The sequence below is a fragment of the Odocoileus virginianus genome, chromosome 9 (genome assembly GCF_023699985.2).
Source record: "Odocoileus virginianus isolate 20LAN1187 ecotype Illinois chromosome 9, Ovbor_1.2, whole genome shotgun sequence".
In the NCBI taxonomy this organism is placed as follows: domain Eukaryota; kingdom Metazoa; phylum Chordata; class Mammalia; order Artiodactyla; family Cervidae; genus Odocoileus; species Odocoileus virginianus.
In genome coordinates, this window is record NC_069682.1 from 56,975,844 (window position 1) to 56,998,500 (window position 22,657).

At 36.8% G+C, this 22,657-nt stretch overlaps 1 protein-coding gene across 5 annotated transcripts in view; it reads left to right on the top strand.

Annotated features, from left to right (window-relative positions):
• Nucleotides 1–22,657, top strand: part of TPX2 (TPX2 microtubule nucleation factor) — a 47,152-nt gene that overhangs the window by 5,383 nt on the left and 19,112 nt on the right. For 3 of the 5 annotated variants that reach the window (XM_020915935.2, XM_020915932.2, XM_020915933.2), the window contains exons 3-8: nt 6,766–6,943; nt 11,875–11,994; nt 14,765–14,891; nt 18,850–18,978; nt 19,860–19,988; nt 22,193–22,314. In XM_020915935.2, coding sequence (XP_020771594.1) covers nt 6,838–6,943; nt 11,875–11,994; nt 14,765–14,891; nt 18,850–18,978; nt 19,860–19,988; nt 22,193–22,314 — 733 coding nt within the window. In that variant the 5' untranslated portion in view covers nt 6,766–6,837. Of the gene's footprint in view, nt 1–1,187; nt 1,269–5,769; nt 5,845–6,765; nt 6,944–11,874; nt 11,995–14,764; nt 14,892–18,849; nt 18,979–19,859; nt 19,989–22,192; nt 22,315–22,657 lie in introns of those variants that run through there. The other 2 variants (XM_020915934.2, XM_070472501.1) reach the window with 2 other exon arrangements.

The following is a 22,657-nucleotide window of genomic DNA, read 5'->3' on the forward strand; positions in this document are numbered from 1 at the left end:
CTATTTCTTCACACAGAATGTTTAGTTTTGCAGAAGTCTGGTGGATTCAGGTAATTTTGAAATGTGAAGCCAATTCTCTTGCGGCAGCTTGATTTGTGTTGGGGAATGTGGTTGACGCATGTGCCTTTTTTTTTTTTTTTTTTTCAGTGAAACCTGTTGACAGAAATTCAATCTTGATTAAGGGATGTAGGAAGGCATCCAGTTCCACCCTGCTTGAGGCTCTCATTTAAACAGTTGGCTTTGGCCTGTTTCATTTCCCACAAGGCTTTTAGTTTTTGAAGGTTTCACATCCTAATATTTGTGGGAGAGGCGCTGTAATGAAGCTAGCAGTTGCCAGTAGTTACTTTTGGTTTTGTTCATGTACTTGTGCAGTCACTCTTTGTTGAGGCGAGTCAGACTTCTCAATGGATATATATTTATTTTCCTTTTTTTGGTAATGGGGTAGAGGGGTATACTAGACCAAAAGATGGCTCAGAAGATTTTTTGAAAAAGAGATCATTTTAAAAATTAGTATTTTGGTTTTAAATTTTTAACCTACATAAAGATTAGATATATTTGGGTTTGAGCCCCCTTTGCCTTTTAACCCCCAGTGATAAAAAGCAGTTCTAGCCTTCAGAGCACATTCCTCCTTCTGATGCTTGAGTAGTCCCTTTTACTCTGAACTGTCCAATGAGAGATTCAGACAAACCTCCATCTTGTTTATAGCAAAAATTTATATGCAAGAGTAAAAACTTAGAAAAAGAGAAATTAAGGGGTGATGTTTTAGTTTATGAGAAGATTCAGCTCCGAGCTTTCTTAGAATAGGGTATACTTAGTATATTCTAAGTATTCTTAGAATAGTATACTTAGAATAGGGTTTTTAATTTACCAGGGTGTTCTTTTTGCAAAACTTGTTAAAAATGCTTAATTTTTCTGTAGAGAATAGTTTATTTTTGTATTTGTTTAATAGGCTCCTCATTTTTGAAGGAATATTGATAGGAAAACCCTGTATATTATAGTGACCTCAGATTTTTTAATTCTATAGACTGAGTCTTGTAACTCAGTGCTGCTACCTGCCTGTTTGTGATCCTGGAGTAGCTTGGATCCTGGAGGAACTGAGTGAAGTCGCTCAGTCGTGTCGGACTTTTTGTGACCCCCCATGGACTGTAGCCTGCCAGGCTCCTCCGTCCATGGGATTTTCCAGGCAAGAATACTGAAGTGGGTTGCCATTTCCTTCTCCAGGGGATCTTCCTGACCCAGAGATCGAACCTGGGTCTCCTGCATTACAGGTGAGCTCTTTACTATCTGAGCCACCAGGGAGTAACTGAGTCAGTTCCTTATTTGTAAAACTGATGATGATATCTACTTTCTGTTTTGTTAATACAGTTTAAATGAGATAATTTATATGAAGTGCCTAGTAAAGTGCTTGTGCTTGGCCTCTAGTACACAATCAGTATTTGGAAGTTGTTATCTAAAATTGTCTCTCACAGATGTATAGAACAGACTTCTGGACTCTATGGGAGAAGGCGAGGGTGGGATGATCTTAGAGAACAGCATTGAAACATGTATATTATCAAGTGTGAAACAGATCGCCAGTCCAGGTTGGATGCATGAGACAAGTGCTCGGGGCTGGTGCACTGGGATGACCTAGAGGGATGGGATGGGGAGGGAGGTGGGTGGGGTGTACAGGACGGGGAACACATGTAAATCCATGGCTGACTCATGTCAATGTATGGCAAAAACCACTACAATATTGTAATTAGCCTCCAACTAATAAAAATAAATGGGGGGAAAAAAAGAAGTGGAAAAAAATAAAATTGTCTCTCACTTTTGACATTTGATATTGATCTACAGAAATATCTATTTTTAAGCAAATAGGAGAGGCAGTGGATAGTGTGGTGGATAAGGACACTCCCTTTAGGGCTTGTCTGAGTTCAAATCCTGGCTCTGCTACTTATGTGTATGACCATGAACAAATAGTAAATCTCTCTGTGCCTCAGTTTCCTCATCTGTGAAATTAATAATAGCACCCACTTTATAGAATTACTGTTGAGAATTTAGTGGAGTTAATACTTGAAAACACTACACAGTGTCTGACTTGTCATAAGTACTCAGTAATTGATAGTTATTACTATTTTTAACTTTGCTATTTTTAACTATTTTTAACTTTGCTTTCAAAGTTTTTATTAGGTCAATACATAGGATTTTATACAGAAACATTAACAAAGAAAATATTTATCATTTGGATATGTGAAGTTAGTACCAGTTTATAGACCATGTAAATGGGAAGCATTATTTCAAAAAATCAAAAGGTTTAACAGTTATTGCAGGATTATAAGAGTATTTAATACAAATCCCAGAAAACCTAATGACTTCTGGACTGTCACCATAGATTTCGGGGGATAATAATACTGGTTAACTAGCTCTTTAAACTGAAAAGGTATGCATTGAAATAATAGAATACAAAAGTTAATATAGTGAAAAGTGTTGCCTTGACCCAGACCTCCCAGCTGTCTTCCCAGTCCCAAATGCTGTTCACACTTTTGTGTCTTCTGCAATAGTCTATGTATATATAAAGGTATTCATGAGTATACATTACCCCTTTACTCTTTAACCTGAATGAGAGCACACACTTGTGCATTTTGCTTTTCTTATTTAATAGCTCTTGGAGCTCATTCTGTAGAAATCACATATGTAACATTATTTAATATTAAAGCTACTTAATATCTCAGTATGTGGTTGTGCCATAATTTATCAACTAATCTATTGGTCAAATTTGCATATTCAGTTTTTTGGCTTTTATGAACAGTGCTTTGTGAATATTCTTATATATGCATAGATACGTGTTTATAAGATAAATTTCTACTTTTATCAAAATCTATCGAAGAAAAATGCAAATTACTTTCTAAAGAGCCTAACAGTGTAGCTCCATAATTTAAAAACAAAAAAAAAAGGCTGTGAGGGGTTAAATTTGAATTCTTTCCAGGTGGTTTTCAGCAGCATGCTTTGGTGGAATCATGATTTTTAGAAGACTAAGTGGGATTGCTGCATATTACATTCCTGCCTCTTCCCTCCCCCTAACTTTACTTGTCTTTGTAACATTCCTGCCTGGGAAGTCTTCCCAGTGACCTGGGTTAGGCATTAAGATCATGGGAATCCAAGATTTTCCCATGTCTTCTAGTATGTTTGTTCAAAGAATAGGAAAACTTCCTTCTTAGAGCAGAGGAATTTTAACCACTGTCAGTTGCTGGAGAATCTTCCAATAGGGTCCTTTGAATAGAAATATGGTCAAGGAGAGGAAAGGTATCAGTAGGTCAAAAGGCAGTGATAATATCATAGCACTCAAAATAACTTCTTACTTGTTCATGAGAAGTAGGTAGGCAGAAAGGTGGAGTGACTTCCCCATTGTCATATACATCAGGTAATGCCAGGGAGAGGCCTAGAATTCTGTATTTCCATGTTGGGATTGCTTAGTAAGGACCTATATGAAAATAATTTTATTGTCTGGAGGTAGGTGGTTGCTGATATTTGATCATCACTGATCAGTGATATCTGTTACTCTTGGCTATTTACTCCTGTGTATATGATGACTATAGCTCTAGCCATTACATCTGCGTTCAAGGCAAGAAGCAAGGTGAAGGAAAAGGGGAGAAGCAAGAGCTGTAGTGTATCTATATTAGGAAAGTATGAATTTTCTTATGAATCCCTCAGCAGATTCCTACTTTGTTCTTATTGGCCAAAGTGTCCCATGGCTACTGCTTCACGCTTGGAAACTTGGTGATCAAGGAGGTGATTTCTGTCTTAGAGTACTTTTTACTGTTTTGATGGTGTTCAATGAAAAATATTTAATCATAGCTTGACTTAAACCATTTTAACCTCTAATTTTCTTTATGCTTATAGTTCATACTATATGATTTAAATATTTATACTGTCTTATCTCTTAAGTCTGATTAACAGTCTAAAAATAAGTCTAGGCTTCCCTGGTGGCTCAAATGGTAAAGAATCCACCTGCAATTCAGGAGACCTGGGTTTGATTTCTGGGTTGGGAAGATTCCCTGAAGGAGGGTGTGGCAACCCACTCCAGTATTCTTGCCTGGAGAATCTCATGGACAGAGGAGCTTGACAGGCTACAGTCCATGGGGTCATAAAGAGTCTGACACGATTGAGTGACTAAGCACAGCACATCTTTTAAGTCTGGTAGGCCTCCTGTCTAGATTTTGAATTCCTTTGTGTCTGAGACTAGATCTTCTACTTTTTGTATGAGACAGTGTCTCATCCTTGAATATTAGTGAGAAAGGAGCTCCAGTATTATCAAGCCCAGACTTATGGCCCCTAGCAAGTATGAACTGCTAACACATAGCTTACTGAGTTAAATTGAATAATGAAAGTAGAAATGGGGAAGTGTGAAAACTTAAGAATTGAGGATAATAAAGAATCCTCTATTCAGGGTAAAAGACTGTGAAGACTTTCTACTTGGGAAAGAAATACAGTACTGTTTCCTATACAGTACTCTTTCCTATGCAAATATAGACCATAACTACATTAACATGCTTCTCTAATTCATAGGGTGAGGGCACATGATGTAGAAAACATATTGTACTAAAGTCAGGAGCCTCAGTTCTAGATTGAATTCTTCCTTTATATAACTTTATGATATTGAGCAAGTCTTTTTTAATTTCCCTTATTTTCAGCTTCCTCTTCTAGGATGGGAATAATTGATGCTTTAGAGGATTACTGAGGGTATTAAAATTGTGTGTATTTAGTATTGATATTTCATGGTGCTTGACATGTGTAAGCACCTTTGGTACCTTATTTTTATCATGATCGTTAGTAGTATTGTTGTATGATCCTAGAGGACCTCATTTTGCTTTATTTAATCTTTATCTATAAACTGAAAAATATAGGTGTTATTTAAAACTCCTCCCATCTCCAAAATGTCACATTTCTACACTTAGTACTTCAACTGGAGCATTGTTATAAAGGTACCTCTGGAGGTGTAGCTTCAGTGAGTTCATAGGGAGACCGTGGGAAGATGAGGTTCTCTGGCGCGTAGATTGATTTCACTATGTAAACCAAATAGAACAAATTCCTTCTGAGTTACCCAAGTTCACTGAGAGAAATTACCCAAGTCTGCTGGCCAAACCACCAAGCAACAGTGAGTTTGGGTGGACCTAATCTCATAATTTATCTCAGAGCATAGGTATAGAGGTATAATATAGAGAAAATGAGTACTGAGGGCTATTAGTACCTGGAAAAGAACTGGCACACCTCTCTGTAATGCAAGGGGATATTACTGTCCTGAGGAATGTTTTCACATTATGGGTCAATAGCTAGTGATTCTGTCTTTTAGAATTTGTCTTCAGGGAAGAATTAAATATATATACAGAAACTTAGCTTCATGGATATTCTTCTAGTAGTATCTTTAAAGTGAAGGTATTGGGACAGTCCTAATATAGGGGATAAGTAAATTAGGGCACAGTCATTAGTTGCTGATATATCTATATTGACATGGAAGATGCTTGCGATATGTGAAGCAGATTGAAAATGTCAATGATCCCATTTGAAAAAAAAAGTAAAAGTTAAGTGTGTGTATGTGTTGTGTGTGTAAAGATTGAGAGAAATTGTGTGGGTGTGTGAAGTAGTATGGCATTGTGGATTTTTATGAAAGCGGTTTTTGTGATCTCATTTTTAAAAATGAGCATGTGTTTATAAAGGCTTAAAGAAAGTACTTCAATTAGCAAATGTGTATGTAAGTCATTAACTGATGTCTACTTCTCTTCCATGATACAGAATACTTTTAAGTCCATGTCATTCCATAATGAAGACAAATGATTCATTGGGTTTCTTAGGGAAATTATTTGCCAAGTGAGTATAGCCTTTAGGCTATTACTTTCAGCTATTTTTTTAACCACATTGGGTTGGAGTGGGGGGCTGACACTCCTACACAGGTTTCCATAGGACACAGAACACAGGACAGTTCTTCTGTACAAAGTATGTGGAAGTAAGGATGGGCCCACATCTTTGACATTTTTTTTAACCTAATCTGCTTGTTGTCCCTTTTATGTATTTTTTAAAATATGTCTCTTTATGCCCAGGAGTAGTATTTTTTACAAAAGTATTTTTAAAGAGGAAACCTGTACTTGGCAAAACACTGTCCAGATTTTTTACTTTGTATAAGATACTGTTCTAAGCACCTTAATGGATGAGGTATACACAAGTGAGTAGAATTCATTCTTGTCTACAGGAGCTTAGCGTTTACTAGGAGAGAGATTTGCATAGTTAACTAATATAAAATTAGATGGTATAAAAGCACAATGGCTTTGGAGGGGCAACAGTAATGAACGGTAGATGAAAATTGGGAAAGATTTTAGAGATGATTGAATTGGACTTTGAATGATTAAAATTTTGGTTGGTAGCTATGATGTGTTTCAGAAATTGGGTTATTCAGGGCAAAGAGAAAGTGCATTGGATGTGGATGAGACTGGAAATGAGAAAACGGTAGATTGAGGAAAATAAGATAATGAATGTAAAAGACTTAGCACAGTACATGATATATTGTAGGTGTTCATTAAATTTGGTCTCTTTCTAATTCCAGTGTATTTACCTCAAGGAGTGTCAAGTTACTGAAAAAGTAAACTTTACTTTTAGTGTGATTTGAAAAGTAAGGCGTATTGCCCAGATTATTTTCAGAATTGCATATGTGATTGTAAAAGCAAAATAGGGAACCAGTACCTTAGATAAATGGATAAATGTGCAACCAAGTTTCTGAACCATTTATTTCCTTAGGAAGTGACCTGTTGAGAAAAGTGACACAAACGTTGGAAATAACCTACTGTTTTGCACCAAGGGAGGGACACAATGTCACAAGTCACAACCTCTTATTCCTATGATGCTCCAATGGACTTCATCAATTTTTCATCTTTGGCTGATGAGGAAGATACACAAAACATAGATTCCTGGTTTGGTAAGTGTCTGCTTTTCTAGTTGTTTTAAGGGTTAGTGACTTGCTTTGTGCTGAGCAGCTTTCAGAAGAATGGATTGTAGATAACTAAAATATAAATTCCTTTCTGCACTCAGAGACTTTGTCATCCATTATACGATAGAAATAGTTGAAATGTCTGCTATTTTGGAAATGGACTATCACTAGAAATCAAAGCTTTGCATTTAAAAATGATGACTATTTAAGCTTTATGAGCATATGGTAAAATCTGGTTGAAAAAAGTTGAGTGAAATTCAACTACATGTCTGTAGTGAGGGAAGTCACATAAAAACTTGCTTTATTGTCTCTGAGCATAGAGTATAATATTACAGCTGGAATGTTGACAATGATACACTCCACAAATCTTACTCAGACTTCCCCAGTTTCACTTGTACTTATTTTCATGTGTATTAAGTTCTATGTAATTTTATCACCTGTGTAGGTTCATTGATTTACTACCACAGTCAAGATATCAAATTGTTCTAACATCATGAGGATCCTTGTGTTCCCCTTTTAGAACTATACTTACCTCACTCTTGCTACCTCTCCCCAGCTCGTTTTTTTTTAAATTTACTTTTTACTGAAGGATAATTGTTTTACAGAATTTTCCTGTTTCCTGTCAGATCTCAACATGAATTAGCCATAGGTATACACATATCCCCTCCCTTTTGAAACTCCCTCGCATCTCCCTCCCCATCCCACCCCTTTAGTTTGATACAGAGCCCCTGTTTGAGTTTCTTGAGCCATATGACAAATTTCCGTTGGCTATCTATTTTACATATGGTAATGTAAGTTTCCATGTTTCTCTTTCCATACATCTCACCCTCTCCTCCTCTCTCCCCATGTTCATAAGTCTATTCTCTATGTTTGTTTCTCCATTGTTGCCCTGTAAATAAATTCTTCATTATCATTTTTCTAGATTTCCATATATATGCTTCAGAATACGGTATTTATCTTTCTCTTTCTGACTCATTTCACCCTGTATAATAGATTCTAGGTTCATCCACCTCATTAGAATTGACTCAAATGTGTTCCTTTTTTTGGCTGAGTATTATTCCTTTGTGTATATGTATCACAACTTCTTTATCCATTCATCTGTCGATGGACATTTATGTTGATTCCATGTTCTGTCTATTGTAAATAGTGCTTCAATAAACAAAGGGATACATGTGTCTCTTTCGATTTTGGTTTCCTCAGGGTATATGCCTAGGAGTGGGATTGCTTGGTAATATGGTGGTTTTATTCCTAGTTTTTTAAGAAATCTCCATACTATCTTCCATAGTGGCTGTATCAATTTACATTCCCACCAACAGTGCAAGAGTGTTCCCTTTTCTCCACACCCTCTCCAGCATTTATTGTTTGTAGACTTTGATGAGGGCCATTCTGACTGGTGTGAGGCGATATCGCATTGTGGTTTTGATTTGCATTTCTCAAATAATGAGCGAAGATGGTCGTCTTTTCATGTGTTTGTTAGTCATCTGTATATCTTCTTTGGAGAAATGTCTGTTTAGGTCTTTTCCCCACTTTTTGATTGGGTTGTTTGCTTTTCTGTTATTGAGTTATATGAACTGCTTGTAAATTTTGGAAATTAATCCTTTGTCAGTTGTTTCATTTGCTATTATTTTCTCCCATTCTGAGGTTGTCTTTTCTTATAGTTTTGCTTATAACTTTGCTTATAGTTTTCTTTGCTGTGCAAAAGCTTTTAAGTTTAATCAGGTTCCTCTTGTTTACTTTTGTTTTTATTTCCTTTATCCTAGGAGGTGGGTCATAGAGGATCTTGCTTTGTTTTATGTTATCAAGTGTTCGGCCTATGTTTTCCTCTCAGAGTTTTATAGTTTCTGGTCTTACATTTAGGTCTTTGAGTTTATCTTTGTGTATGGTGTTAGGCTGTGTTCTAATTTCATTCTTTGACATGTAGCTGTCCAGTTTTCCCAGCACCATTTATCGAAGAGGCTGTCTTTGCCCCATTGTATATTTTTGCCTCCTTTGTAAAAAATAAGGTACCCATAGATGCATGGGTTTATTTCTAGGCTTTCTATCTTGTTCCATTGATCTGTATTTTTTTTTTGTACCATACTGTCTTGATGACTGTAGTTTTGTAGTATAATCTGAAGTAAGGAAGGTTGATTCCTCCAGTTCCATTCTTCTTTCTCAAGACTGCTTTGGTTATTAGAATTCGGGCTTCTAGGATTTATGGAACTAGCCCAAAGTCACAGTGAAAGTGAAAGTGTTGGTCACTCAGTCTTGTCTGACTCTTTGGGACCGCGTGGACTGTAGCTGCTCAGGACCCTCTGTCCGCGGAATTCTCTGGGCTGCCATTTCCAGCTCATTTTTATATGGGGGGATTATGCTACTCAGAACCCAGTTTCCACATAGAGATAGGATTCTCTGATACTGGGTCAGGTGATATGACACAAACTTTGACATCGTCAACAAATAGGGATGTGGGTTTTTTTTTTTTTTTTTTTACTGAAGAATAATTCCTTTACAGAATTTTTGTTTTTTTTCTGTCAAACTTCAATGTGAATCAGCCATAGGTATACATACATCTTCTCCCTTTTGAACCTCCATCCCATCTCCTTCCCCATCCCACCCCTCTAGGTTGATACAGAGCCCCTGTTTGAGTTTCCTGAGCCGTACAGCAAATTCCCTTTGGCTATCTATTTTACATATTGTAATGTAAGTTTCCATGACTGTTTTCATACATCTCACCCTCTCCTCCCCTCTCCCCATGTCCATAAGTCTGTTCTCTGTTTTTATATTACTGGGAAAATATGTGAGACCAGTGATGTGTCACGCTAGTTATTGCCAGGTCGTCTTCATTTTTTTCTTTCTCATTAAGAGAAATCAGTATGTGATGGGGGTAGAAATGAGTCCATTGCAGCTGTTCTTAACACTTATAGTGCAGTGTCCAAATGTGATAGCATATGCCATTCTCTTGGAAAAGAACTCCAATGAAATCCAGTGGGTCTGCTGGGTATGTATAGGAGGAAGGGTGGATAAGAAAGCCAGCTGCTGTACAGAAGGTCTTTTCCATGCCCTTGGTCCACTGTAACCCTGAGGAAATAGCTGGGCTGTCTCTCTTTTACCACATTTTTTTCTTGAAAATAGGAAAGGAAATATTAGTGTAACAGTACTTTTAAATATACTTTGGAAGAAAAAAATGGATCCCACTGTTTATTCAAAATCACCTTAGTTCTAATGTTCAGTTCATTTCAGTTGCTCAGTTGTGTCCGACTCTTTGCGACCCCATGGACTGCAGCACACCAGGCCTTCCTGTCCATTGCCAACTTCCAGAGTTCACTCACACTCATGTCCCATTGAGTCAAGTGATGCCATCCAACCATCTCATCCTCTGTCATCGCCTTCTCCTCCCGCCTTCAATCTTTCCCAGCATCAGGGTCTTTTCAGATGAGTCAGCCCTTCGCATCAGGTGGCCAAAGTATTGGAGTTTCAGCTTCAGCATCAGTCCTTCCAGTGAATATTCAGGACTGACTTCCTTTAGGATGGACTGGTTGGATCTCCTTGCAATCCAAGGGATTCTCAAGAGTCTTCTCCAACACCACAGTTCAAAAGCATCAATTCTTTGCACTCAGCTTTCTTTATAGTCCAACTCAAATCTCTACATGAATACTGGAAAAACCATAACTTTGACTAGACGGACCTTTGTTGGCAAGTAATGTCTCTGCCTTTTAATATGCTGTCTAGGTTGATCATAACTTTTCTTCCAAGGAGCAAGCATCTTTTAATTTCATGGCTGCAGTCACCATCTGCAGTGATTTTGGAGCCCAGGAAAATAAAGTCTGTCACTGTTTCCACTGTTTCCTCACCTATTTGTCCTGACGTGATGGGACCGGATGCCCTGATCTTAGTTTTCTGAATGTTGAGTTTTAAGCCAACTTTTTCACTCCTCTTTCACTTTCATCAAGAGGCTCTTTAGTTCTTCGCTTTCTGCCATAAGTGTGGTGTCATCTACATATCTGGGGTTATTGATATTTCTCCTGGTAATCTTGATTCCAGCTTGTGCTTCATCCAACCCAGCATTTCTCATGATGTACTCTGCATATAAGTTAATTAAGCAGGGTGACAATATACAGCCTTGATGTACTCCTTTCCCTATTTGAAACCAGTCTGTTCCTTGTCCAGATCTAACTGTTGCTTCCTGACCTGCATACAGATTTCTCAGGAGGCAGGTCAGGTGGTCTGGTATTCCCATCTCTTTCAGAATTTTCCAGCGTTTGTTGTGGTCTACACAAGTTCTAATGCATTCCTTTATAATTTTCTTCCAGATAATCACATCTTTTTACACTGTCAGAGTATACATTCATAGTGGGACTCAGCACATTCCTAAAACTTGTATCAGTAGGCTGTTGATAGAACACACTTTTCACTGCTTGTACTGGCTTTGGTCATGGCAAAACCTAAGATATAATTCCCTGAGAGAACCTAGCTCTATTCCATCCTCTTGCACCCCACACTGTCTTAATTGAGGAAGAACCTCAACTCAATTAGACTGCAAGATATCCCTTGTAAGCCTCACCAGTCTCACTGATTACAGTTTTCTTTAAAAGGAACATGATGTATTTAGGTAGTAGATAAGGCCAGTTTATGATTATATGATCCTAAATATGTATCAAGCAAAGATAAAGAGCTATTCACAATGCAGAGTCTGCACTTATCCTTTTCTGTAATACTTTGTTCAGTGTTACCAGTGTTTTGGTGATAGTTTTTGCAGTTGCTGTCTCTGTTATATAACCTGTACTTATTTTTTTTAATCACTGAAACTTTGCTGGTACTTGCCAAATGAATTCTAAGTGTACCAGTAGGAGGCTTTAGGCCTCATTTTAAGTGTATGACACTCTTCTGTTTGCTTCCTTGCTGGTTGTTTAGATGATCATGATTTTACCTTTTCACAGATGAGAAGGCTAATTTGGAGAATAAGTTTCCTGGGAAGGATGGTACAGGAGGGCTTTTTCAGGGTAAAACACCTCTGAGGAAGGCTAATCTTCATCAAGACGTCACACCTTTGAGGCCAGGTAAGAAAGAACATCTTAGAAAAAACCTCCTTGGCAGAATGGTGGAGCAGTATACTAGGAACCTGAGGGACCTGGGGAAATTACCTAAATGATGTATCCCTTTGTTTTTAATTGGTGAAATAGGCTAGTTCATTTATTCATTTCATGGTGAGTTGAAAACTAATTATGTGCTGTTTTTTTCATTTTTCAAGCTTTGGGAAGTTAAGCTAACACAGAATTTTGTTGCCAGATATATAACTATTTTCTTTTTTGACTAGATTTAATGTAACCTAACCTGAGTCTGGCTGGGAAACAAAACAGCAGGAGAGAAGAATTCTTTGAGTCTTGTATCTGATTTTAAAACATGATTGGCATTTAACTAATAGTTACTAAATATACAAAATACTGTCTGTTTGATTAGAACAAAAATTATTCTTTTAAGAGGTCATAAATACTCAAAAATATTGTTTTGAAATAGTAGCTGTATTTAGATATAATTCACATGTCATACAATTCACCTGCTTAAAAGGTACATTTCAGTCTTTTTTTTCATATGCTCATGGACTAGTTGTGCAACCACTACAATCAATTTAGAACGTTTGAGAACTAATCTTATGGATTAATCTGAAACTTGCCTCAATCACAGCACTAACCAGAGGGCCATATCAGAAAGTCGCTGTATTTTCAGTGAACTTGTTTCCAGAGTGTCAGTTGCTAGGCTGACTTTCAAACACAGGTGATATCTTATTGAATTTGGGGTCTGGACAAGTATCCATCTTTCTTGTGTAAGAGGTTATAACCATGTATACATATTTCACTTGAGGTGCTTAGAAGTGTGGAAGATTTTTCTGTTGCTTTGATGGTCTTTGTGCTCTTCTTGAATTGAAAGAGGTTGTGATGGTACCTAGTTTGTCTGGACCACTTTCAGTTTAAAATTATTTGTTGGCAGTGAGCCCCAGAGCAGGACACCTCTGCTTGGCCCATCATGTATCAAAAACCATATGCACTGCTTCCACTCGTGCATACTCCTCAGCCACAGTGTTTTTGTTCTTTCTTAGTACACATTCTCCTGTCTCATTAGTGCAATTAGTGCTGCTGCTGCTAAGTCGCTTCAGTCATGTCCGATCTGTGCGACCCCATAGATAGCAGCCCACCAGGCTTCCCCATCTTGCTATTCTACCCTTAATCTAACTGAAAAATTCTTACTCATCATTCAGTTTACAGCTGAAATATCTTTTTTTTCCCTCTAATTGGTGCCCCTTATTTGTGTTCACAAAGCACTTTTCAGAGCTCTGGTTTTTGGTGTTTTTTTTTTTTTTTTGGCTTCACAGAATGTAGGATCTTAGTTCTCCAACCAGGAATTACACCCATGCCCCCTAGCAGTGGGAGCACAGTCTTCACTACTGGACTATCAGCGAAGTCCCCAGACCTCTATTTTAATTTCAACTTGATTGTTTCTTTCTCAGATTCTCAGCACTTTTTTTCTGCTTCTGTTTTATGATGTCCATAGTAACATCAGAATCCTTTGATAAAATATCTCCTTCCTCTTCCCACCCCATACACAGTCCCTTTTCTTAGATGCTACATTTTAAAATTCTTATTGTTTTAAATTGAATTGGGGGTTGTATTTGTAATGTCTAGTCATATGATTGCTACAGAAATATTTACATTATTTTGATTATGTAAATATTACTGAATGCCAGGTCAGTTACTGTGATGCAGCTACATTTCTTCTTGGTTCTTCTTGGTGTTATTTGTCACAATCCCTTGACCACATAAAGATGATCTTGACATCAGGGTCAGGTAGATTCTTTAAACTTGATCAATTACTTAAAATTTTGTCACATTTGAACTTGCTACATATTGAATAATGATCCTTGGAAGTTACACTGCTTTATTTGAGGATGGCATTATTTTTCTTAGTTTCTTCTTAGTGTCTTGTTTCCTGTGTCTTATGTCCTCTTTTTTGTATTCTTTCATTTGTACTTCATTAGGCAGGGGTACATCCCCAGGGAACTTCCTAAAATAAGGTGCAGGAAGAGAACTTTGAGTTCTCATATGTCTGAAAATGTCATTGTTCCACCTTTGTTTACTACTGAAAGTTGGACTTAATATAGAATTGCAGTTTAAAAGATTTTTTTCTTGATTTCTAAAAGATTTTTTTCTTGATTTCTCTGAAGGCATTGTTCCATTATCTTTTATCATCCTTTGTTGCTGATGAGGAATTCAGCTTATCCTGATTTCCTTACTTAGGTGATTTCATTTTCTCACAGAAGCTGTCAGAATTTTTATCATTTTGAAATGTCACGAGAAGGACTTCCTTGGTGGTCTGATGGCTAAGACTCTGGTCTCAGTGAAGGATGCCCAGGTTTGACCCCTGGTCAGGGACCCAGATTCCACATGTTGCAACTAAAAATTCATATGCCGCAACTAAAGATCCCACATGCCACATGAAGGTCAGCAATTCCACATGCTGCAACTAAGACTCGGTGCAGCCAGATAAACAAATAATAAAACAAAGTGTCATGAGGGGTTTGGGACACTTTTTTTGAGGTGCCTTAGGCTAGTAAGTAGGTAGGGCCCTGGATATTTCATTTCTGCCTCAACTAAAGTAGCTTTTATAAATTGGTCTTCTGCATAAGATTCAGTGGAACAAAAGGTTCCTCTGCTTAGGAGGGATACACACACACACACACATATTTCTATTTAGAATTCTGTATTAAATCATATGTATATATAGACATGTATTTCCTTGGGATTTGAGTACAGACTAGTTTTTGTTCTCTTGCAGTTGATAATACTTACAACAAACAGGCAGAAAAAGAAAATCTGGTGGAAGAGTCCATTCCATCAAATGAATGTCCTTCTATGAAAGTCAAAAGAACCACATCAAGAAATAATCCAGCTCAGCCTCAGAGGTAAGAGGTGTTCAGCAGTGGTGGTTATATTAATAATGTTCAGAGAAGGGTTATGTTTCCCATAGTACATTAGACTTTTCATGTTACCTTATTTAATCTTCATAACATTAATGAGTTGTAGGTAATATACTTATTTTATAGATAAGGGCTCAGAGGTGCTAAAGTTGCTTGTCCAGGGCAGATTTATTTCAGAGACAGGATTCAAATTGTTTATAAGAAATAGCCAGAATTTTTCCAAAGTGACTGTACCATTTTCCATTTCCATAAGCAGGATAGTATGAGAGTAACAGTTGCTCCATATCTTGACCAGCACTTGATCTTATCAGTCTTTTTACTGATATTTCATTATGTTTATAATTTGCATTTTCTTGATAACTAATGATATTGATCACATTTTCATGTGGTTTCTGGCCATTCATATGTCTACACATAATTTTTTTGAAAATCTGGCTTCTTGGAGTCTCCCCTATGCCTGAAGATCTTAGTGGTCAGCCAAAACCAAGTAGAGTTTATACTCAGACTTAAGTTTTCATCCTCTTTGTGGTTCTCTTACTTCTGGAGTTTTGCCTCTGAATTTCCAGCGGTTCAGAGGTTAAAGTGTCTGCCTGTAATTCGGGAGACACGAGTTCAATCCCTGGGTCGGGAAGATCCCCTGGAGAAGGTAATGGCAACCCACTCCAGTTATTCTTGCCTGGAGAATCCCATGGACGGAGGAGCCTGGTAGGCTACAGTCCACGGGGTCGCAAAGAGTCAGACACGACTGAGCGACTTCACTCACTTTTGCTTCGGTTACCTCAGGCTAGTAAGACTTGAGTTGTGTGCTGTTCTACTATATGCACACTGGGTAATGCACTGAATCAAAAAAACCCAGCAAACTCACCAGTCTTACCTAGTGCACTTGTCTTTTAAGGACGGACACCTCATGAGTTTCTGTTTTCTTCACTGGGCATGTTTGGTCTCCCCTAAATACACATAGTTAGCATATATAGTAACAGGAAATTTGTGCAGAGCTTTGACTCAGATTTTGAGTGACACCTTTTTTGTAGCTCTTTTTCTTCTATGACTTTCCTCCTAGGTTTCTAACTCCTGTACCGGCCTGAATTCTATCTTCTGTTATTTAAAGCCAGTGAGAGTAGAGTTCTCTGCTGCTGGAGCTGCCACGGTTGGGGCGTGCCCGCAGGCAGAAAACTCGTAACTCTTAACCTTGGTTGTTGCTATTCATGGATAAATGTTCCTATTTTCTACCTGCTTTTGGTCACTTTCCAGTGCACTCAAATAGTCATATTTTTGTATATTGTATACATTTTGTAATAATATGCAAGAAGATTTGCATGATAAATGTACTCTACATTACTCCATATTTTTGTTTTTGTGAGTCCCTTTAGAGATTAATATGAAAATAGTTGCAGGTGAAAGATATGAAATTTGGGATTTGCTTCAGAATCTAAGATGGGTAGATGAAAAGAAAGTTGACAATGTGATTGGCTATAAGTTGGAAACTTTTTTTTTATAAGTTGGTAATTTTTAAAGCTGAGTGATGAGTACCTATTGGTTCTTTATGTTATTCTCGATTTTTAATGGTTTAAATTCTCTGTGATAAAGATTTTTAAATTAGGTACTCTATGCACTCATAAAAATTTGAATATATACTAATAAACCTTAAGAGAGTGTTGAGAAAAATTAAACAAGATCTAAATAAATGACGGGACATACTACATTCATGTTTTATTTATTTTGGCTATGCTGAGTCTTTGCTGTGCGGGCTTTCCTCTGATTGCAGCAAGTGGAGGCTACTCTAGTTGTGTGGGCTTCTCTTGTCGCAGACCATGGGCTCCGGGCACGTGGGCTTCAGTAGTTGCAGCACGTGGACTCAGTAGTTGTGGTTCCTGGGCTCTAGAGCACAGGCTCAATAGTTGTGGCTCATGAGCCTGTTGCCCTGCAACATGTGGAATCTTTCCAAGTCAGGGGTTGAATCCTTGTCTGCTACCTTGTCTGCACATTCTTTACCACTGAGACACCAGAGAAGCCCCCATGTTAATGCTTTGAGAGACTCAATACTATAAATATCAAGTCTCCTTACCCGACCTATAGATTCAATGTGATCTCTACAAAAGTCCCAAAGGTTTTCATTTTGGACATTGATAAGTTGATGCTAAAAGTTATACAGAAATGCAAAGGTCCAAGAGTAGTCAAGATACTTTTAAAGTATTTTGTAGATAACAAGTCATATTATAAAGTTACAATAATTAATGCTTTGTATTAATTTGGGTATTGCCCAATGCTGAGACCCGATGGAATCATATAGAAGCTTACTATCTCATATATGGACACAATATATACAAAAGTGATACTGCATGGGTATGAGGAGAGGGTGTTTTTATTTTTCCCCCTTCAATAAACAATGATTGGACAATGGATAGCCAAATAGAACAAAATGAGAGTTGTCACCTATCTCACTCCATATAAAACAGTCAGTACTAGGTGAATTGTAGATCTAAATGTGAAAACACAGCTCAAGTAAGGAAATACAGGAGAATATCTTCATGACCTTGGAATAGGGAAAGATTTCTTAAATAGAATCCACACAGAAAAGCACTGACTTGCTTTTTTGGGAAGAAGTGCTTTTTGAACTTACTATCTAATCAAATGATACCATAAAGAGTGAGAAACCGACCCCCCCCCCCCCCCCGCAAAAAAAAAAAAAAAAAAGGGAGTGAGAACTCAACCCCTAGATTGGCGGGAAGTATTTGTAACTCTTAAAACCTACAATGGACTCATATTCATAGTGTATAAAGAATTCCTACTAATCAGTTAGAAAATGATTCACAATGCAGTAGAAAGCAACCAAGAGACTTAACTAGTACTTAATGAAAGATGATAACCAAATGGCCAATAAACATGTGAAAAGGTGCTCAATCTCCCTGGGAAAAGGAAACTAAAACCACAGTGAGGCTCTGTAATTAATATATATACCAATTTGTATGACTGAAATTAAGTCATCCGACAGTACTAAGTATTTAGGAGAATGTAGAGCAATACAGACTCATAAATTTGCCAGTGTAAGCATAAATTGGTAAAAGCACCTTGGTAAATAACTTTAGTTAATAAACCAATGTCCTGTGACATAGCAATCTTATAACAACAATGTGTACATCAGGAAACATATGTGAGAACCAACAGTTAACTGGATAAATAGTGGTATGTTCCTATAATGAATGTTATAGACCATTGAAAATTTGTGAATTAGAACTCCATGAATAACTATGGTTGAATCTCACAAACATAATGTTGAGACAGAAAGCAAGAAAATGTATAAAGTTTTTGTTTTGTTTTCAAACCAACGTACTGTGTTTATGGAATGCATGTTTATATGGTAAAAAAGATAAAAGCAAAGTACTCATTACTGTAAAAGTCAAGATAGCACCTTCTGCCAGTGTTTTCTTTCTTAGTTTAGGTGGTGATTTCATGAGTCTTCACTTTGTAATCATTAACTTGGTTTTTGTGTACTTTTTGTTATGTGTTACATATTTCAAGAAAAATAGGGGGTCATGACTAAAAGAAAGAGGAGAAAATAAACACTTAAGTAAATTTCCAGGAGATCTTCTTTCTAACATCCAAATCTGACTAGTTAGCTGTGTAACAGGGTCCAGTCACCTTATCTTTTTTTTTAACTTTTACTCATACCTTCAAAAGGAGGGAGTTGTACCAGTGCCTTTTTTACATAATTAAATCAACTTTATTGAGGTTTGATTTACAAATACCAATGCACTTAAAGTACCACCATTTTATGGTGAATTTTCAAAAGCTATCAATAAGACATTAGATTTTTAGAGTAGAAATAATACCATTTTTGTAGTTTGTAAAAATAGCCTTTGTAGTTTGACATATTTTCACATTTTGCAACATATATAGTAGATGTATTCATTACAGATAAGTTTTGTCAATTCTTCTACCATAGAAGATCTCTCAGACTCTCTGCTCAGAAGAATTTGGAACAGAAAGAAAAGCATCATGTAAAAATGAAAGCCAAGAGGTGTGCTACTCCTGTAATCATCAATGAATTTCCACCCTCCAAAAAAATGAAAGTGTAAGTATCCACAGCTTCTGTCAGTTGGCATAGATTTTACCCCTGTTTGCTCCTATGGTAATAGCAAGCAGAACACATGGTGCTTGTTCTTATTTTTGTCAGGAGTGTGTTTTGTTGAAGGTAATATGGTAGCCAGTTTAATTAGAGAAGTTTAAAGAGCAGTGATTTACTTCTCCATAGAATTCTGAAAGTAGTTTGCTGCTAGCTTTGGTTCGATGACATTTCTGAGTCTTAGTGGGTTTTCCCTCCACACTTGCTGCTCCCGATGGCTGCTCTGTGTTTCTTAGATTCTTCCTTGGGCTTGTTGCCTCATTATCACATGGTAGCTTTTCTGTCTCTAGGTATCATATCTGTGTTTGAGAGAAGGGTCTGATGAAGAAAGAGGAGTAGCATCTATAATAGGAAAGTAAAATATTTTCCAGTAATGCTTATGTTTATACATTAGTTGACTGAACTGTAAATTGGATCCCCTCTAGTTGCATTAGAGACTGCTGAAACAAGTACAATACTTTTACCTTCATATGTTGGCTGCCCCAAACAAAATTAGAGTTGTGTTAATAAGAAAGAAAGTGACATAAATTTTGGAAAGGAAACTATCTTGCATTTGTTCATTTGATGAGCAGTTGGAATCTCTTCCCACCTTCCTGAACCATCACCAGACAACTCTTACCTGACTTCTTTTGGTGTTCTCAAAGTTTGCTTGTTGTAGCTATTGGTATATATAAACTGATGATACTGTTGGAAGAATCTTGGCTGTTGAAGTATGGCTGTTGTCCTAAAGAATGAGAAAACTTAAGCCATGTGTGGTAGATCTGGGGAGGAGATTGAGATATTTATATGCTGTAGGAGATTGAGATATTTTTTGTCCTTTTCAACTCAAGCTCTCACAATAAAAAGAAGTTAGAAGAAGAGGAAGAAGGCAATGCTTGTCAAGATATTTCTGAAAAGAATGAATCTTCCCCAGAAAAAGCGAAGGGCAGACATATTGCGCCTTGTATCCCACCTGTAAGGTATGATACTTGCCTGAGTTTCATCCTTAGAGTCAGAGTAAGATTACAGATGTGTGCAACTACAGTCTGTCTGAAGCACATGGAGCCTGAGAAACTCTAAAGGCTGTCACCATGGTAAGGTGCATTGTTTATGTCCTAGTGGGTGCTTGCGTCTTATACATTGAAAAAAATAAACTATTAAATGTAAAAGAAATATAAAGGAAAAAAGTTAGTAAAGGTTCTTGTTCGGTCGTCCAGTCATGTCTGACTCTTTGCAACCCCACGAACTGCAGCTTGTCAGGCTTCCCTGTCCATCACAGTCTCCCAGAGCTTGCCCAAACTCTTGTCCATTGAATCGGTGATGCCATCCAACCATCTCATCCTCTGTTGTGTCCTCCTCCTGTCTTCAGTCTTTCCCAGCATCAGGGTCTTTCCTCTGAGTCCTCTCTTCACATTAGGTGGCCAGTTACCTAAATTGAACAGTATTTACTTTGTCAAGCTCCATTCTGGACTTTACTCAAGTAAAATACCTATTTTACAGTCAGTATATAAGTAGTCTTTGGATTCTGCTTTATTCACTCACTATGAAACTCTTATTTTCTGTACTGATACAAAATCTTCACATTTACCCTTCCTTTTGGTAGATGGTTAACATTCTTTGTATTAATTATTTCCTGTTAAAAATACTGTTTCAATTTTTCACTGTTACAAGGAATCAGTGAACATTTTTTTTTTCTTGTTTTTGTTTTTTTAATTTATTTATTATTATTATTTTTTAATCTTTTTTTTTTTTAATTAGTTGGAGGCTAATTACTTTACATCATTACAGTAGTTTTTGTTATACATTGAAATGAATTAGCCGTGGATTTACATGTATTCCCCATCCCAGTCCCCCCTCCCACCTCCCTCTCCACCCGATCCCTCTGGGTCTTCCCAGTGCACCAGGCCCGAGCACTTGTCTCATGTACCCAACCTGGGCTGGTGATCTGTTTCACCCTAGATAATATACATGTTTCAATGCTGTTCTCTTGAAACATCCCACCCTCGCCTTCTCCCAGAGTCCACAAGTCTGTTCTATGCATCTGAGTCTCTTTTTCTGTTTTGCATATAGGGTTATCGTTACCATCTTTCTAAAGTCCATATATATGTGTTAGTATACTGTAATGGTCTTTATCTTTCTGGCTTACTTCGCTCTGTATAATGGGCTCCAGTTTCATCAGTGAACATTTTTATAGAGAGATTCTTTTCTTTGAGTAGTCTCAAGATAAGGAAAGAGAAATTCCTTGGTCTATGAATATGATCCTTTTTATGGCTATTGATTTTTATTGTCAGTTTTATTTCTGAAATGAATGTGTAAATTTTTAATGCCATCAACTTTGAGCATTTTTATTTCCTTGTAGTCTCACCTGTATTGAATTGTTACTTTAAAAATTGTTTCAAATTTAACTGATATAATGTTGATGGCATCAAATTATTTTAACTTCTATTTGTTTGTTAACAGGATTGTATTACTGTTGCTGTAAACATCTTTTCCAAAGTTGTTTCCTTTTTATTTATCTGTAAGTGGTCTTAGTGATGTTTCATTACTAAGAATGACTACTTTGTTATTGTTTTTTCTTAAGAATGGCTACTTTAAATTGAACTTTAGCTATGTCGATTATTTTAGAAACTGGTTTTTAATAGTCACAAGTATTCTATGAAAACAAGTATTTGTATTACCCATTTACATTGGGGAACACTGAGGTTCGTAGAGGTTAAATAGTTTTTCTCAAGATCACATAGGAAGGAAATGAAACAACAGGGTTGTGATTTGAACTCTGGTTGACTTTATTCCTAAGGCTTTTCTCTTTATCATAGTATATATTTTATGTATATTAACCTTTTGCTGTGTTTATTGAAAATATTACTACTGGTTTTTCAGTTTTTCTTGTGGCATGAAAGTTAATCATTATACAGTCAAATTTGTGGATATTTTGTAAAATCCTCTATAGTCTCTTTTAACTTTTTTTCTGAAAATTTTTTCAATATTTTGGAATAAATTTTGCGTTTTTTTTTATAGTGTTATCTAAGTTAATAATAATTTCTTGGAAAATACTTTTTGGTTTTAATGGTTATTTTTATCCCAGGTTAAAAATCTAATCTATATAATGCCTTTAGATTTTTTTTTTACCATTGAATCTTTTTCTCCTCTCCTCTCTCATCTCCTTTACTTATTTGCCCTTTAGGCAAAAGATTCTAAAAAGTACTGAGGAGCAAGAGTTGGAGAAGAGAGTGAAAATGCAGCAGGAAGTCGTAGAGATGCGGAAAAGGAATGAAGAATTCAAAAAGTTTGCTCTTTCAGGAGCAGGTCAGTTTGGTTCTGATTGAGTCTGATTTATGAGGTAGTGCTTCTTATAACCTTGTTAGAGTTTTAAAATTAGTCTCAAAAGGGAAAATGTCTTTCTTGGTCAGTAGTCAGTGTAAAAAGATGTGTTTATTTAGGAGGCTGGACATGGGTACCATTCATATCCCAGTGATCATTCCCTGGAATGTTTTATGTATGTTGGTCGTTTCTTAGAGCATGCTGTCATTCCTCTCCATCTCTAACTGTAGAAGGGACACCCATCTTTTTCTTTTTTTCCACATCCATCTTTTGAGGTCTTTTCCATGAGTCCTTACCTCATTTTCCCAAGTAGAATTAATCTCTCCCT